Here is an 18348-nt window from a genome sequence, read left to right on the forward strand (position 1 = left end):
GCTAGTCAGACTCCACTTTCCATAATCCCCTCCTCAAATGTAAGCCATCCTGAAAAAAGAGGAGCTTTAATGAGCCATCTCTGTTATTGGTTCTGTAAGACCTTGACATTTGCAAACTTTGTGTGTTTTTTTTTTTTTTGTCTTTTGTCCCACACAGTAGCCACTCTTGCAAATCAACCTTGGGAAGTTAGCATTCTTAATGAAGATCTATAGGAGACTTTCTCCTTAGACAGTAAATCAGCTCTTCCAGGGCACCATCCATCTCTTCCTTCGAGCGCATGAATTGGTATGTGGCACCTTACAACAGCTCATTTATCTTACGTGGGTCCCTGGTTAATCCCTCTGCCCACTTCCCCCAGATTGCCAGAGATCGAGGCAGAAGTGCAGTAGCTCATGGCTTTGTGGTTTGAAAGTTGCCAAGGTCAGCCAAGGTGCCTGTGGCATTGACTTACAGAAAGCTGGTACAGAGTATCACCAATAACTTTTAGGTGATATCAGCCACACCAGCGAAGGGGTTAGTTTGCTAAAGCTTTCGAATTACGCTTGGTTAATTAAAGGTGGCTAAAAGATAGAGCAATAGGAGAAAAAGTTTGTTACCTTATATCCTACCTTTAGAGATTTTTTTTTTCCTGGTTAGCATTCATCCAAATCATACTGGTGTCTTTTGGCCTTACAGTTAATTCTATAATAGTGATAATGATGCACTTTTGTGCTATATAGCTAGGCTATATGCTAGTTGCTTTTACAAATGCCCTATTTTATCCTCACAATCCTACCCTGGGGTAGGAGCCATCCTCCTTATTTCATATGTGGGGAGCTGATCACCATGGAGGCTAAATAACCTGCTGAGAATAAACAAACAGAAGCTGGCTCAAAATCAAGTGTCCTCAACATTTGCTTCTCTGACCATCTTCTGGCAAGGCCATAGCCTTGCTGGAATCGCCCACTGTTGGAAGGATGGTGCCAACTGTACTATCATTCTGGTAAGAAATTGATCAAGGCAGAATAGTAGTGTGAGGTTATGGTTAGCGGTGGACCCAAAGGCCATGCTTACTTTGTTACTGGCATGAATACTTGTTTTATTGTTGGGGTTTCCTCACAAGCAGGCCCCGAGACTAAGGTTTGGGAGGTGATCCCAGGGAGTATAGGGAGGAAAAATGTCCAGTAAAAGGCATCTTAGTGAGCACATTATTGCTGTGACCAACTGGGGCTCATTCCCTCTGGGTACTCCCCGGGAGGTAGAACATCATCATAATTATTTCACCGAGAGTCAACTCTTGTCCTCTGTGCTTGAGGGTGGCTTGTGTGCACATGAATTCTGCACTTCTAGTGTGCCCCACTCTGCCCTGTGGACAGAGAAAGCCCTGAGGCAGAAAGACTCAGGTGTTTGTGTTTGAGACTGGAAAGCATGTCTGCCCCAGCTGTAGGCCACCTCCAGGGTGGGGTGAACAGCATAGGGGGAGGGCCCCGGTAGTTTCTGCTGCATTTGCTTTTGAAGTCAACGCTACTAGTGCTGACAAAGATGCATCCATACTGGGGCCTCTCACTGGGAAGTTGACAGCCTTGCACATGCAAAGCAAGAGAGCAGGGGCAGCAGTGAGGCTAGGTTTAGTTTTAGGGGAGGAACAGAGGAAAGGGAATCAGGCCGTCTCAAACTTGGGCCCCAGTTCTGCCATTTCTTAGGTGTGTGTTGGGCGAGTCAATGTCTCTGCACCTCAGTGTTTGCATCTATAAAATGGACACAGCCGCCTTCCAGGGTTCATCAAAGTATGAAGCAACATGCAGCCTCTGTGTTGTTGCCTTTGGGCTGCTGACTGAAGCATCCGACGGAGTGTTAGGTGCGAGTGGAACGTAGAGGGCAGCTGTTTGCTTCATGGGAAACTCCTGGGGAGCCCCATGCTAACTCGGGAAGCCTGACCTCAAGTCTCCTGCAAGTCAAGGGGCAGTGAATTCAAACCCCGGCCGGGCCCCTCCTTCTCAGTGTGGTTCCTCACCAACTGATTTGGTAGTCCTGGTTCTGCACCAGGGAGAGGGTGCATTTCCAGTAACTCTCTGTGGAGTGCAGATTTATTTTTATAGTGAAAGTTGATTTGGATGTGCAACCCCATAGATCAAGTCCTGGTTCTTCTAAAGGTCCTTTGGCCTGTGGAGATGTCAGATAAGCTTTTGTCTTCTCATTCACAGTGTGGTTTCTGGCCAAAGGCTGACTTCCACAGGTGGCTGATATTCAGTGAATCAGGACTCTCTCCATATGTGAACTTGGCTCTAGTGTAGCCAAGACCTGCATGGACAGCTGGAAGTGCCTTTCGGTATCCACCCTTCAGTATGCCCTGGCTCCTCGGGATTCACGCCAGGGAGAGGGCAGATGCCCCTTACTCTACTCGCGTGGTGCCCAGGACTGCCGTGCCCCCCACCCCCTCCTCACCTAGTCAGCCCCTGGCTTGAACTCCATCACTCAAGAGGGAACATTAAAAAACCCACACCTCTGACTCATGCTTTGATTTTGCGGCCTAAAGAGGCAAAGACGCCGTAAGGAGCTTTTAGGGGCCATCACCATGGAGCCTCTTTATTGCCTAGCAAGAGCCTTAAATGATAATGGGAAACCTCACTATTGATTGGCTGACTCTTAATTCTTCCTCTTTGGGTTTTGAAGTAGAAGTGATGGTCCAGAATATTTATATTACTCATTGGATATATTAAATTAAACATACGAAAGTCCTGAAGCCACTTAAGATGAGGTTGCAGCTCTGGTGAACGGGACTTTATTACCAAAAGAGGGAATAGTAGCTTTTAGTTGTGGCTTCTCTGGAAAATGTATTGATGATAAGAATGGCTCAGCAGAGTCTTGGGACTCTCCAAAGGGGCTTAGAGTGTGCTTTCTTTTAAGAAAGTTCCTCAGGCCCATTCTCTATAAACACCCAGGTCTACGGTGTAATGGAGAGTGTGGTAACAAAGTCTTAACTTCTGTTCTGGCTGAAGATAAGTTCCACTGACGTCTTGGCAAAGGCTGTTAAAGACCAGTGTCTGGGTTCTGGGGCTGCAAGTCACATAAGAAAATGTCTGCTCACTATAAGAAGCCACATGAAGTATAACCGCCCTGTACTATGGGATTTAAAATCTTTCTCTCATCTTAAATCCATCGGAAATTAGCATGGATGAGAGGCTTGGCCGATTCTGTTAAATGACCAAGAAGGCATATAAGGGCTACAATTTTTGTTTTAAAAGATTTTGATCCCTGGAAGAAATACAGCACCCGAGGCAGTGAAATGGTTAATATGACAGCCACCCTTCCAGGTTTCCCCAGATATGCTTACTTGCTGTACAATGGATAATTGTTAGCTCTTGTTGTGCAGATGCTGTTGCAGATGGAGTCCTGTACCTGCATGCATAGCAAATGAATTAGACTGGCAATCCCCTTTATAAAGCATAAATATGTAATTTGTTCAGCTGTTGTAATTAAATATGTATGTGTGAAACAGCCACCATTCAGGTCATTAATGATGCGCCATGCCAAATTAGAGCTTACAGACAGTAATGTACATTGTTGTGCAATGAGGGAATTGCAAATAACACAGCTAAGCCTTTCCTAGTAAAGTGATGCATTCGGCAGCCTTAAAAAGAATATTTACCTTTGCAACATTATTTTTATTTAGAAGGTACATTTTTGTTCAATGTGAAAGTCTGTAAGATGGAATTACTTTTATTGCCAGTTTAGTTTTATTAATGTTTTAACATTTTATCGTACAAATGACACAGACTTTATTAAACATGCTGCTTGGTGACAAGTCTTAAGTAACTACTTACATATAAAACAGCAGTTGCCTCTGGTTTTCTACATGGTTATGATAGAATTGATATATCATACCACCATGGAATGTCTTGACTATTTCATTGCATTAAAAAAACCCCACAAAAAACCCTTATAATATTTCAACTGTGTTCCCCACTGATGGATAAAGAAATTCCTATGACAGTAAACAGTATTTTTATTTCCATAGAAATTGAGCGGAGAAAAATGCAGTTATCAAAATATAAACAAATGAAAGTGGTAAATTTGCCTCATGCTTTAATTACTAATGAATTACTTGTGAATCCAAGGAATTTCCTAAGAAAAGTGTCATCCTTGGGGTCAGAATGGTTGTTTTTAAAATTTTAAGACTCAAAGTTTGTAAAGTTAATTCACTTGGGAAAATTATTGTTCTGTCCTTTTTCTCCTTGGTTTCATGTTATAGTATTTCAAATACTTGACGCGGAAACTTAAATATATTCTAACTATTTTTATTTTAAATTCTTTCTGCATTTGTATCTTGGTGGCCTATAGACGATCTATTTTTAACATGCCTGTTGTTTTGACGGTTGGTACTGAGACTACAAGAGCTAACCATCTTGACCTTTTTGTCCACCCGGGCAGCAGGAGGAAGTGTCTCAGAGTTAATTCTGTCTTGTTCACAGCTGGGAACAGAACATTCCTCTGTGATCTGCTTGCCCATGATTCGCTGCGATCTCCTGGAAGCCAAACTTGATACTATAAATCCTGGGCTTCTGAGGTCGAACACAGATCAACCTTAGTGACACATTTGGTTAGGAATTAGTCAAAGTTTCAGACAATTGAAAATGGAATTATTTGGTACATTATTTTAGTTTTGCACCAAATTCAAATTTAGAAATTTCTTTAAGCCTAAAATTAGCCAAGATTCAGGACCCTGAAGAATTTTCAGTTAGAGATCCAAATTGTGTACAGATATAAAGTCTTTATTTTTAACAAACAGGCAAATGTTTTAATTCAGCAAATGTGTATTTTATTTTAAACAGATGAAATAACAGCTTGGTTTGCTCTACCTAAATTATTGTTCCTTAATATCAAATATTTTACTTGAAAGAAGTTCTTAGCTTTATATTTCTTGATTTTCCTGTCCCATGTTCTGTATAACTTTCAGTTCAACTAAATAGGAACATTTCCTTTGCAATCTTAAGGACAAGTTTGATTCATGCATTAATGTTTATGAAGATAGAAATGTTATATGGGTGACAATGATTTTAAAATATTATGACTTGTCTTGATTGTATTCAAACTTCCCCGAATACTGAATACCATGGAAAAACTTGGCCCTGCTAGCTACATGCTTAGCATAAACTACGACTTCATAACTTTTCTGAAAAGACTTTAAGATCATTTTCTCATTCAATTCCTAGATCTCAATTAGAGATCTTAATCTTTTCCTGGGAAGCTTCTCTTATTTCTACCTGCTTTGGAACTGTAGCGCCTGTGAAACAGTACAATGTATATTTTGGTTTTTGGAGAGAGCATTGGAAGGACCGTTTGCTTTATTTAAAACTAGTGGCCTTGCCAAAACCAGTTTGGCTCAGTGGATAGAGCGTCGGTCTGCGGACTGAAAGGTCCCAGATTCGATTCCGGTCAAGGGCATGTACCTGGGTTGCGGGCACATCCCCGATAGGGGATGTGCAAGAGGCAGCTGATCGATGTTTCTCTCTCATCAATGTTTCTAACTCTCTATCTCTCTCCCTTCCTTTCTGTAAAAAATCAATAAAATATATTTTTAAAAAACAAACAAACAAAAAAAACTAGTGGCCTGGTGCATGGATTTGTGCACATTGAAAGGAAATTAATTAGAAGAAATATTTTAATATCACTATTCACCCTTTCTCTATAATAGAAGTGTCAACCAAAGTCACGATTGACAATGACAGATTGAAACACATGAGTGCGATTGGCGCCAGTGAGAGCTTTATATGCATCACACGTGTGCAAGTCAGCTTAGCCTTTTATATAGAGAGAATAAACTTGCTTAATTAGACCTGCTTTCTGATGTAGCTAAACATTTTCCAGCCCATTGAAGCACCCCAACATCTCTTTCAGGTAATTGTCAGTAACACAGCAGTAAATATCAACACAAGGCAGATTATTATTGTAGATCACTCAGGGAGTACAAAGGGTAAAATATTTAACTGCAGCAGTGTTGGACTATATTATGCGCAGTGAGAAAACCTGAAGTCATTTTCAAGGTCCACCATTTCTTCTTTTCAGTCGGGTCAAGTTTCTAAGCTTTCTAAATCTCCGTTTTCCAGCTAATGAAAAGAAAATAGGATTCCACTGAATCTCCTATCTACCTACTCCAGGACTTCTGTGAGGATCAAATGAGATGAGGCACGGGAAAATGCTTCACAGATACTCAGTTACAGTGTAAAGTGTTTCCAACTGGCTATAAAGCAAGTCGTGTTCCTGGGCTGAAGAAACTCCAAGGAGGATAGTTGCTAGGGAGAGGAAGCCGGGTGTTGCTACGTGACGTCATTACCCGGCCCCCACAGCCACAGTTTCCGGGCTGGGCTGAGCTGTGGGCCGCATATTGCGCCATGGGGTCTCAACAGTGTCAACTGTGATTTGGTGGGCTGTCAATCCGGGGTGGTGGCGGGGCCTGTGTCCCACTTGGAGGAAGCTGAGTGTTGCTTTGTGGGTGCCAGGTCCATGGTGCCGTTTCTCTGTAAATGGCCAGTGTGCATCACAGCAGCTCCTGTGTTGAGCGTCTGCCTCCTGGTGGTCAGTGCACATCATAGTGACCGGTTGGATGGTCGGACACTAGGCATATTAGCCTTTTATATAGACTAGAGGCCCGGTGCATGAAATTCATGCACGGGTATGGTCTCTTTGCCTCGCCAGCGATCGAAGTGCAAGTGTCTGGCGTGGAAGGGCAGGCTGCAGATGACCTCTAGGCCCTGGGCAGCACCTGGGCCCCTAGACCCCACACGCCCCCCTTTGCCTGAGTCATGGCACCTGAGTCCCCATGCGGAGATGCGCTGAGCACGGCCAGACACTGCAGGCCAGAGCGCAGCATGGGCCTCTGGGCTGCCCAGCGGTGCCACACAGTAGCCAGGTGGGCAGCGCGCTCTCTCCTGGCCAGCCTTGCAGACCAGCTTTTGCGTGAACCCACGGGGAGCCCAACTGGCCCCTGTGGTCCTGGCAGCTGCGGCCCGGCTCACCTGAAGAGGCCTGTGGATGTGGGGCGGGCTCCTCGCCAGCGCCTGGCACCTGAGTGCCGGGGTTTCCCCAGCGTGAGCCTTGGGGAAGGTAGCATGGGGAGTGAGAGCGAGCTCGGCAGACACCCTGCATTCTCACCGCACCTTCGATCCTGTCACCCCTGCCCCCAGGTAGCCAGAGAGCAGTCACAGCCCCTTGCCCGGGCGCCATGGGAGGTTGGTCACTGCCACCCATCCCCAGGCCCCCATCCCAGCCCGCGGCCCGGCCCCGATTGGGCAATCAGGGCCTGCCAGCCGCTGGTCACTGTCTGTGGGGTGATTGGTCAGGGTGATTGGGCCCTCGCTTGCACCCGCCTTGGCCTGGTACAGGCCTGGTACAACCTGCTCACCTGCTCCAACATCCCACTGCGGTCCCGCTCTTGTCGGGGCCCACTGGGGCCACCAGCGCCTCCACTGCCATGCACTGCCAGCGCCACTGCCGCCGCCATGTTCTGTGCTGCCCCCTGATTGTCAGCGCACATCATAGCGAGCAATCGAACTCCTGGTAGAACTCCCAGTTGAACTATTTGCATATTAGGCTTTTATTATACAGGACTAGAGGCCCATTGCAGGAAGATTCCTGTAAGAATAGGGCTTCCTCAGGCCTGTTCCTGCAAGAATAGTGTTTCCTGAAGCCGGAGCGAAGCCTCGATTCCTCCTGTCACTGCTGCCTGGCTCCCTCCTGTCTCCAGTGCCTGGCTTCCTCCTGTCTCCACTGCTGTCCCGCCCGGCTGCCCCAGGTCACATACGGGAGGGCCGGAGGGCGGCCGGGCGGGCGGCGGATCGCTGCTGTCCCACCCCGCTGCCCCAGATGGCGGCGGGGCAGGCGACAGATGGCGCTGTCCTGCCCTGCCTGCAGTATGCAAATTTAACAGCCATCTTTGTTGGGTTAATTTGCATACTCTTCTGATTGGCTGCTGGGCGTAGCGAAGGTACGGTCAAATAGCATCTTTGTTATTAGTGTAGATAGCCAATTTCAGCTATGGAGCAGAGGTCTCTCCTAACTTATTATCTCCCAGGAATTTCAAAGTTGCTTAAAATCATCAAGTGATGACGACGGAGGAATTTAATTGTGGAATACATAGGGATGAGCATTGGAGGTGTGCAGGGAACACCCGATTTGAGAAGTGCCGGTGGTGTTGGTGTGTGTGAAATGGTCACAGGCCCTTCCTAGGTAGTCTCAAGGAGAAGACACATTGCAGATACCCAGCTGGCTTGGCTCCGTCAGGCCCCCTGCCCTGAGGATCACAGGTAAAACCATCCGCACGTCTGTCGGTCTTGTAGTAGCTGCGCCGGGCTGTGCATGGAAGAGGTAGCCATCCCTGAGAGGTGGGAGCAGCCCAGGGGCCGGTGGCCAGTGGCCAGGTGCTTTAGGGTGACAGGCGGGCCGGCCGGCCAATCAGAGGCACCCTCTTGCTGGCAGCCGCCCTTGGCCACCGCTGCAGTAAACACTTTCCCTGGGATGATGGCTTTCTGTTGTGTCTGGCAGCCAGGCAGGGCCGCTTGAACTTTAGCCAGAGGCAAATATTTATACATCAGAGTGTGCAGTGTTCCACTGGTCAGGCCTGCGAGGGAGAGACCTCCGTGCCTTGTAGCCGAAGAGGATGTGTCCTTTTTGTTCTCTTTTCTTTTTGTTCCCCTTTCCCCTGTGTGACTGTGAAGTGGGACCCTCCAGGAGGTCCCTGGAGCTGGGGCTGCTGCGCTGCTTTTCCAGAACGTGCGCAGGCCCACACTGGGGATGTGCCTTCCCGGAGGGAGGGCGTCCCGACGCTGCTGCCTGCTCCTTGAATTCCTCTCGGAAAGTTTACAGTTAATATTTCCCCTGGAACAGTGTCAAGCTTTTGACAGAGCCCGAGTGTATGCCGAACTGTGAAATTGAGCCCGAGAAGCACGTTGGGAGAAATCTGTTTCTACTCAGATCCGTAAGGTTTTATTGAAAAAAACAAAAACAAAAACCTTCAGGGCGGGGGTGGGGACCCTGAGAGAGGGCCTCCGCCGGCTTCTCCCCGTGCGGGCCCGGGCCGCCATTTTAAGGAGCCAGCGAAGGGCGACGACGTCCAGCTCCTTACATGGCGGCTGTATTTACTCGGCCGCAGCCAATCAGCGCGGGCCGGGCCGGCCACGTGACACGCCACGAGGGCACGCACAGCCCTTGCCTTGTTCCTCAGAAGCGGCCACCTTCCCAGAGCCCTTCACCTTGCGTCGCACGCCAAGTGCTCCTGCAGGACGGGCCTGGCCGCCTGGCGCCGGGCCACGGAGCTATTTTAGTAGGTAGCGCGGCTCCAGCGCGGGCTGCGCGCCTCCTTCATGTAAAATGGATTTCCCTTCCTGGCCGCGGGCCAGGGGCGCCGGGTTCGCTGGGTGAGAAGGGAGCTTCTCTGCTGAGAAACTGGTGGACCGACACACTCTAATTTTTTGGCTTCTGACCAAACAAGCTAGATGGATGCCAAAATTCAACAAAATAACACATTATTGTGTGATAGGAGCCGTGCTCAGAGGGAGGAGGAGCTCAGAGGAACTTCATCCTGGCTCCCTCCCCCCCTTTTCACCGCCGCCCCCCCATTTTTTTATTTTTATTTTTTTAAAAAAAAGCATTGTCTCTTTGGGGAGTTTTCTTTGGGAAAAGGGAGGAAAAGGCAAAATGCAACCGAGAGAGTAAGATATAATTTGCACATACACCCGAAGGAAGCAACGGAAAGAACACAGAGGAGTTTAAAATTACTTTTATGAGTTTTCCCAGGCATACCCCACTGTTCTCTGACTGGACTTTATTTCCATTTTATTTAACCCTGTAGGCTCCGTCTGCGTCTGTGAGCTGGGTGCTGGGCTGCTTAATGTTGACACGAGAATTAACGTGAGATTCAAATACTTCAAGAAGGCTTTTCTTTACAATACGGAATTCTGGCAGCTTATGAGGAACAGGAAAGTGTGCGTGCTGTAGTTTGCCTTTGCCCTGACATCTGACTTTGGAGTCTGCTCTAAGTTACTTGTGTGACATCAGCAAGTCAGATAAGCTCTCTGTGCCTCAGTTTCCACATATGTGCAGTGGAGCATTAAAGAAGATAAGTTCCCTTTGGGCTCTAAAGACACTCCAAGTTGAATTTGAATGAACAAATAGAATGAATATAGGGCACATCTCCAGTGTTTGTGTGGAAATTTGTCCATCAAAAGGGAAAAAAGGTAATATCTCTAGTTCAAGCCGCCATCATCCTTACTCCAACTCCTTCATAGTTCTGAGTGTTTCCCCTTCTTTTATTCCTGTGCCTTCTAGGCGGACTGCTGTTTAAAGAGTTAATTTTAACACTCTTCTGCTTAAAACCCCATGGATTTAGAATAAAATCCACACTTGTTGCCATGGCTTACAGATACTGCACAGTCTCTCTCGCTCTCCAAGCTCACTTCATACCACTGACTCCCTGGATGCCTTACTGGCTCCTTTGATTTTTGGAACCTGCCAACTCTTTTGCTACTTGTTGACTGCTTAGACTGCATTTTCCCCTGCCCTTCCCGTGGCTGCCCTTCCTAATAAGCTGCCCAAATCCTCACCCTTCAGCTTCCAGTTCAAATGATATCTCTGTAGAGGAGCGTCCTATCTAAAATTGGCCTTCGTATTTGTACTCACACTAGAAGTCCATTGCAGGAATATTCCTGCAAGAATAGGGCTTCCTCAGTCCAATCTCGCCTCCAAGCCCCGCAGCCCAGAGTCCCACACGGGGGTCCGGCTGAGGGTGGGGCTTAGGCAGCACATGGGGCCGGATGGCAGCTCGCGCTGGCCCTCCCTGCCTGCAGTATGCAAATTAGATGCCATCTTTGTTGGTGGTTAATTTGCATATCACACTGATTAGCCAATGGGAGGCATAGCGAAGGTACGGTCAATTACCCTGTTTGCTATTAGATAGGATAGTACTTTTACCAATCTGAAATGGTCTTAATTTATTTCATTACTCATTTTATACCTGTTTTCAGTCCCACAATGACAGGAATTGTGGGACTCTGTTTTATACTTTTTGTACTGTACTAAGCTAATTGAGAATGAAATGTTTCATTTTCCTTAAATTTTACTGAAGAATCCTCTGTTTTATTATGTATACTCAGAAAACTTCTACCTAATAATAGGGTAATTTGCAAATTGGTTGGGACGCCGTTACGTAACGACATATCAGGCTGTATGCGCAGCAGGTGTGGGCAGGGACTTGCAGCGTCGGTGATGGGGGTGGGGAGGCGGGGCCCAGCGGAGGGTGGCCTGTACTCCCCACATGGCAGTGGCTGTGAGTGCTCCCGATGGCCGCTGCCGCTTGCCCAGGGCCGGCCTGGGGCTCTGGCAAGCCACCGATGGGGCCTGTGGCTCAGGCAATGAGGGCCAAGCCGCAGTGGGTGCGATGGCCAAGGCTCAGGCAGCCTCATGGCCGGCAGTGGCAGCAGCTGAGGCGTGATGGGGGCATCGCCTTCCCCTGATCGGCCGTTCGCCTCCCACAGAGGGAGGCCGGACTGCAGGCCTAAGCCATCAGTAGGACATCCCCTGAGGGCTCCTGGACTATGAGAAGGGGCAGGCCAGGCTGAGGGACTTCCTCCCCCCCCCCCAAGTGCATGAATTTCATGCACTGGGCCTCTAGTTTATTATAAAATGCCTTGTTAGACTAATGCCTTTGGTTTTCCGTTGACAGTCGGTACAGCACATTGTTTCGGGGAGGACAAAGCTATAGACCTTTAGTCTGCCTGTATTTGTATCTTGGCTCCACCATTGACTAGCTGTGTGAACTGAAGCAGGTGACTTAGCCACTCTACACCTCCGTTTCCTCATCTGTAAAGTAGGATTCAGAATAGTTCCTACATTGTAAATTATTGTAAACATTAAATGTAATATCATATGTAAAACTCTTATCACAAAGATGTTAACTATACTATTGTTACTGTTGCTTCTGCTAATTAGTAACAGTGGTAGCTCAGCGATGGCAGTGGGAGTAGAGCTGTGGTAAGAAACAGTCGTCTCCATTAAACAGTCCAGTCAGTGGAAGAGACATAGATGTAAATTACCTATTGTAAGTGAATTACCTACAATTCAGTCTGCCAAGAGCTCTAACAGTATGTAAGCGGAGCATTGGAGAACACAGAAAGGGAGCAACTACCTCTCAGCAGACAGCAAAGGTGCCTTAGGGAAAGTAGCATTTGAGCCAGATTAAGTTGCCTTTTAGGTAAAATATGTTCCTTAGAGATAATAATAAAGTAGCAGCAGCTAATACTTATGTAGTTCTTTTACTAATACACAGGACTCTTGAGTTTTTATATATATTATCTCATTTAATCCTCTCAGCAACTCAGTGCAGCAGTACTATTATCATCACCCTCATTTTCCAGAGAAGTGAACTGAGCCAAAGAGAGGTTAGTGGCATGCCCAAGGTCACAGAACTACTAACTGTCAATCCTGGCATCTCACACAGTGTTGCTGTTTGAACAGGAGTGCTACCCCTACACTGTCACTTTGGCATTCCAGAGCTACTTCACTTTTGCTTTCGTAATACATGGGAGCCCTGAAAGAGCCATTTCACCCTATTAGCCCTTGTTACCTTATTGGTAAAATGTCAGCTGTAATAGTATCCACCTACCTTATAGGGTGATTATGAGAATTAAATGAGATAATTCAGGTAAAGTGATTAGCATACGTTTGGCATATGGTAAGCATTTAACAAATGTTCACCATAACTATTATTATTTAGCCAAACTGAAACGAAATCCGTGATCCCTTGTGGCCCACCTGAGCCCCTCTCCTCAAGGTGGCCTCCATCCTGGGGGTACCCACCTCCAAAGACAGCCAGTTCCCAGTGGTTGCAAGGTTGCAGTGACATGCTACCCAGGTTGCTAGCATCGCCCCTCAGCTGCCGCTCCAACTGCCATAGCTGCCTCCGTAATTAAAAAATTACTCTCCCCGTTTTATATTTCAACTCAGAAATTGATGCATCTGTGAAGCAGTTTGTTTTCCTGGGGAAGTGTAAGGAGCTGCGTGGCGGTATGGAGACGTGCTCCGTTTAGACTCAATATTGCCACCCACTCCCTCAGCAGTGTCAGAGAACAGTCTCCGAAAGATCTGTTCCTTCCTGGCACAGACTGGGCACCGCAACCTGGCCTCCCCTCTGCAGCTTTGCTTATCTCCAGGATGGGTTTCTGTGAGTCTGTGCCCTCTCTTTCTGTCATGGTCACAAGGCAGCCTTTGCCAGGAAGAGACGAAGCAGCTTCACTCACTTAGTTTTCCCAGTGGAGGTGGGCTCTGTGTTCCCAGAGGTGGTGGCCCTGATGTGTCTAGTTGTTTAACTGAAACAGAGTGAGCTTATCCCTGAAATTTTCTTACGTGACCATCTTTAGATTTCAGAGAAGGAAGAACACCGTCCCAAAAGCACTGTGAGTTACAACATATAAATAGCCCTGCTGAGCTGAATAAAAGTGTCTATTGTATAGCGTACTGCAAGGCAAGATATATACTGGGAACTAAGAATGAGAAATTAGAGGTTTCTTTTCTTTTTTTAATTTTAACTTGAAAAGTTTGTTTTTCCCATATGAATTGTGCATTGGCTCTTGGGTCTTACAACAGGATAACTTGATAATGTGGGTTCAAATCCTTGGCCTACCACTTGGCAACTGTTTGATTTTAGGAAATTATTTACCTCTGTGCTGCTGCTGTTGTTATTTAGGTGAATTTTATAATTAAGCTCTTAGGGCATTTATGATGGATAGAAATCTGTTCTTCTAAGTTCTTAATCAATTGGTCATGGCTTCCGAAAATTTTCTTCTTTCATAGTTAGAGCTAGTTATAGTCATTATTTTACTATTAACTGTTGCTACCAGGTCATTTCTAGTATTTGGTGCCTGAGCTGGTCTGATTTGCATGTCTGATTCCATTCAGAGGCAAATTATTTAACTTAGGTGTAGAAACTCATTCCTAGTCTATAAAGTAAAGATTGTAATAGCTACATGTTAGGCTCATAACAGGCACATTGTGAAGATGGCATGATATATGTAAAAATGGCCAATTTGGTGCCTTTAAAAAATTGGGGTCATGGCTGGTCAGGCACTCAGTCTAGTAAGGAGCCAGATGATTATCTGTGATCAACTCAGAGCCTGAGAGTCAGAAGGTGTATACAAGGAGGTGGGTGGCCTTTGGAACCGGGAGAAAGTAGGTCAAGGGTGGGCAAGAAGAGGCAGATTCACTGGTTCAATTCCTGGTCGGCACAAAAACGAAAACAGAACAAAACAAGGAGAGGCAGGTTCGGAAGCCAAGGCAGACCAGGCCAGAGGTACTGAAAAAGAGTTGTGTGGGTTTGGGCCTGGTCTTCAGGCCACGGCTCTGGGGCCTCTTCTGTTTTCTCCTCCCTGCTTGAGTGGCACCTGACTTCAGAGCCTAGAGTACGGGGTAGAGAGGAGATTCTAAAAATCAGTTCAAAGGTGGGTCATAGGTTGCTTCCCCAGTTTTCAAATGAATACACCTAAGTCAGTGAGTTCACTACTGTTTTGTTATATAAAATCGATTTGCCTATATTAAAAAAGACTCCCATGACTTCTTTCATATAAAGAGAGCTGGCCATCTTAATCACCCCTTGACACTGTCTCCACTCAGTGTCATCTTCATGGTACTTTGGACTAAGTAATTCTCACCCCAGCACCATGAGTTTGCCAGATATTCTTTCTGTGTGACCAGCATTGGGCTAGCCATGGATTGGGCTGGGCATGGATTGGAGACATGGTGGTTTTCCTGAGTAGGGCTGCTGCCAGAACTGAGATGCCAGGTTCTAAGTTCATGGCCTCCAGTCTTATGCTTATACTAGTAAAACAGATACAGACACATATCTTATCCCATTTTTATGGTTACATCACAACAATGATTGACATGTAATCAGACGAGTAGTGTGATAGCTAATCTGTCTCAGGATTTTAGCATTTACACATCTTGTGATATAACTGAGTGGGTCTGAATTGGGGCATTCGCTGAAACAAACAATAAAAACACTTTCTGATCTTTAGACAAAGTTTGGAATCAGAATATGTGTGGAATCTGGACCCAGGAATATGAGTTGAATAATATACTTAAAATGTCAACTAGATTGGTCACCCTAGTACCAAGGATTTTAGTTGCAAGTCTTAGACTTGGATTTCTTGCAAGAGTAACTCCTTTTCTTGCCTTCCCAGTTGAGGCTTTATATCATTTTTGGTATTGAGCACCAAACTCTCCTGGAAGTTTTTTAATTGAGGTTTTTTAGTTATAATGGTCTGGTACTATAAAAAGCAAACTTTGTGCAAGATTTTTTCAAGACCACAGACATGGGTTTTGACACCACGATAAATTAAAGATAAATAAATAAGGAAACATGGCAGTGAGAATGCTGGAAGTGGTTTAGTGTTTTTTGGGGGGTTTTTTGGTGTTTTTTTTTTTTTTTTTCAACTAGCAAAGTTAGGCCTACTTTTAAATTTCAGGCATGTTTTCTTAGTATTTCAGCTCAGTCTTACAATGCTTAGCTACATTAATCTGTTACTGGGTAACTCCAGGAAGAATGTTAGGCCAAACCATTAGGAGATTGGCAGTCCCCCCCACCTCCTTGAGCATTATTGAAATTTTACAACATTCTCATAGTCTTTGCTTTCATTTAAGGGTTTGGCTATCAAAAATACGGGTAAGTGAAAGAAACCAAGAGAAACTAATGACCAAATGAATAGTAGTATTTAAAGTTGCAAGTTGCTATGATACAGACTTCACCGTGACCTGGTTGGATAAGGACTAAATAGGATTTGCTTTCCAGAGAATCTGGGTGCCTGTTCTACCAATTCTGTTTGTCTCCAGTCTGCCCTGTTGGCCACCTCCTTTTCCCAGCACCACTTATTTCAGTTCTGAGAAACAGCTTCCTCCCATTACATGCACCAATTCAATTAGGCAGGAGATAGTGCTGAAGGTTTTTGATTCCATCAGCTTCTGGTGTGTAGACAGTAGCTCTGTTTTGCAAAACTTCATGAGAGTGTTGTGATGTACATCTTTCTGGATTCTGATCCCTTCTCAGTGTTATGACTGTTCAATCAATCAATCAATCAATCAATTTTTCACCCTTCTCTCCCCTCCTGTTTCTCCCACTTCCTCTCCCCTTCCCTCCCTCCCTCTCTTCCATCACACAAAACGGGTGGGTGGGGGGGTGGGGAGAGGGGATTGCACTAATCAAAACTAAAATCTGTCTTGGTTCACAACTATTGGTAAATGTTTAGGCAGCCATTGATTTTCTTTTAGATGCTAGGTAATGATAACACTTTCTGAGCACCTGTGTTTGGAATTTAGTTTGTCCCCTGCAGGGACCTGTTTCCTTTCCTAAACTGTCTAAAAATTTACAAAAGAGGACTGGACAAGCTTTGAAGCCTATTAAAAATAACCCAACAAAAAACTTCCTTTTCTTTCTTGAGTCTACAGAAGTTTGTCTAATTTTAGGCCACCATGTGGAACTGAGCCTTTACTGAGGTTTGAAATGTCAAAATAAGGATGGATTTGTGTACATTGTCACTTTTGACTTCATTTACCAAAGTGCTAAAGCACCAAGTGGGAGGTAGTTTTGGAAGTATTTCTGATCTAAAGAGGAAATTCCATAAATCATCCATGACAGTGTCTCATTTGGTTTTCCAAGGAAGCTTAGGACCTTTTCATCATGCGTCCTAGCCTTTGACTGTGTACTGAGCCCTCACCTGGGATTTCAAAATTTGAGCATTTCTGTTTCCTTCTTGAACATTTTCATACTAAGATTCTTAAAATCTTCCGTTAAATATTTTTTTAGATTAGCCTAGTATAGAGTTCAAAACTGGAAAGCACTGTCAGAATCCTCTGATATGGGGGAGAAACAGGGATATTATCACTGAATGTGCCTTCAAAACTTCCCAAAGTTGGCAGGTGACTATGTGTTTGTTTTGGACCAATTTACATCATGTGCTTACAAAAATGTTAATATCTGCTGTTCAGAATAGTTGAGTATGAAATTGAGTAGCAAAGCATAAGAAAAGAAACTTTTCTGTGACTTCCAGTATTTCTCTTTTGATCACTGAGTGCTACGAGAAGGGCCTTTTTCATTTTCAAGTTGTCCAGTTATGGAAGTCTCTTGAAGTTACATCAACTGATAACTGGATCTTACTCTGTCTGATGTTCTGTCTCCTACATGACCCCTTCCACTCCCAATCCAAAGAAAGATAGAGGTAGCTTCTGAGTTAGGTGTAACGAAGATAAGTGGATCTTAATATATAGTCAGTTAATAATTCTCCATTGACAAAATGCGCAGTAGAAGCTTTTCAGTGTTCTACAAATGTCTTCTCTATTAATGTGGTAAAAAAAAAAAAGATGATGAAGGATTATAATCCATAATCAAAGATGATACACAGATATGGTATTGTTCTGGACAAGCTGCAAACCTGCTGCATCCCAAAATTCTAGTGGTTCATGCATTTATTTCATAACCTGCCTACTTTTCCCTTTGAAAATTTCCTCATTAATGTTTTTATTGCCTTTCATGGAAATACCAAAAGGCAAACATCATACTCTAATAGGGCTGATAATTCTGGTACAGATTCTTAAAAGTATGTCTTCTTATGCTTACATTTTTATTCAGGGCTTTGTCTACATACATCTAAAGTTAACTTTTGACCCAATTAACTGATTGGACTGATGAATTCAATTAAAATTGGGGAAGTGCTTGTGCAGAAAGGAACAGCATTAGTATAATGTGATAGTTACGATGAACAAGATGGATTTGATTTGATAATTAATTAGTCTGATAATTTGATTAACAAGATAATTTAGTGTCAGCCAGGGACCTGGGTTCAAATCCATATTAGCTAAGTGACTTTGCCTTAAACATTTTAAGTGTCATTTCCCTCCCATCTAGTAAAATGACGTAATAACATGTACCTCATAAGGGTGATGTGAGAATTGGTGAAATCAGTCATGTCAAGTGCTGACCACAACACTTGGCACAGAGTCACTGGTGGACAATAGTACCTTTCGTTATGTTTCAGGATTTTGAAATATGTGTCCTCCGAAAGACACCATGTCTCATGATTGCTGTCAGATTTCTTTCTGAGTGCACAGAAAATCACTTCACTTTCTGAAGATTTCAGTAGCATAAGCATCATATCATCTCTGAATTTTCTCCACCCTTTTGCCGTTGAGGCATTCCACCCCCCTTTATTCACATCAACTTTAGGTCAGAATAAGAGTTCCTGTATTTTAAAAAATAACATTTAATAATTTTGACACAAGCTAACCTTATTTCATTTTCATGGAAACCCACCCTGTAAAGTAGTCAAGGT

At 44.8% G+C, this 18348-nt stretch overlaps 1 protein-coding gene across 23 annotated transcripts in view; it reads left to right on the top strand.

Moving 5' to 3' along the window:
• The window catches only part of NFIA (nuclear factor I A), a 369092-nt gene that overhangs the window by 91450 nt on the left and 259294 nt on the right, over positions 1-18348 (top strand). The window contains exons 4-5 of one of the 23 annotated variants that reach the window (XR_004974446.1): positions 158-286; positions 787-1211. The exons of 18 other annotated variants lie outside the window; for them this stretch is intronic. Coding sequence is in view for 1 of the 5 variants with exons in the window: in XM_036352919.1 (XP_036208812.1) it covers positions 9828-9973 (146 nt within the window). In the remaining 4 variants the exon portion in view is untranslated. Of the gene's footprint in view, positions 1-157; positions 287-786; positions 1212-9827; positions 10232-18348 lie in introns of those variants that run through there. 4 more of the 23 variants (XR_004974447.1, XR_004974450.1, XR_004974449.1 and 1 more) reach the window with 4 other exon arrangements.

This window comes from Myotis myotis, unplaced genomic scaffold (genome assembly GCF_014108235.1).
Source record: "Myotis myotis isolate mMyoMyo1 unplaced genomic scaffold, mMyoMyo1.p scaffold_m19_p_2, whole genome shotgun sequence".
Classification (NCBI taxonomy): Eukaryota; Metazoa; Chordata; class Mammalia; order Chiroptera; family Vespertilionidae; genus Myotis; species Myotis myotis.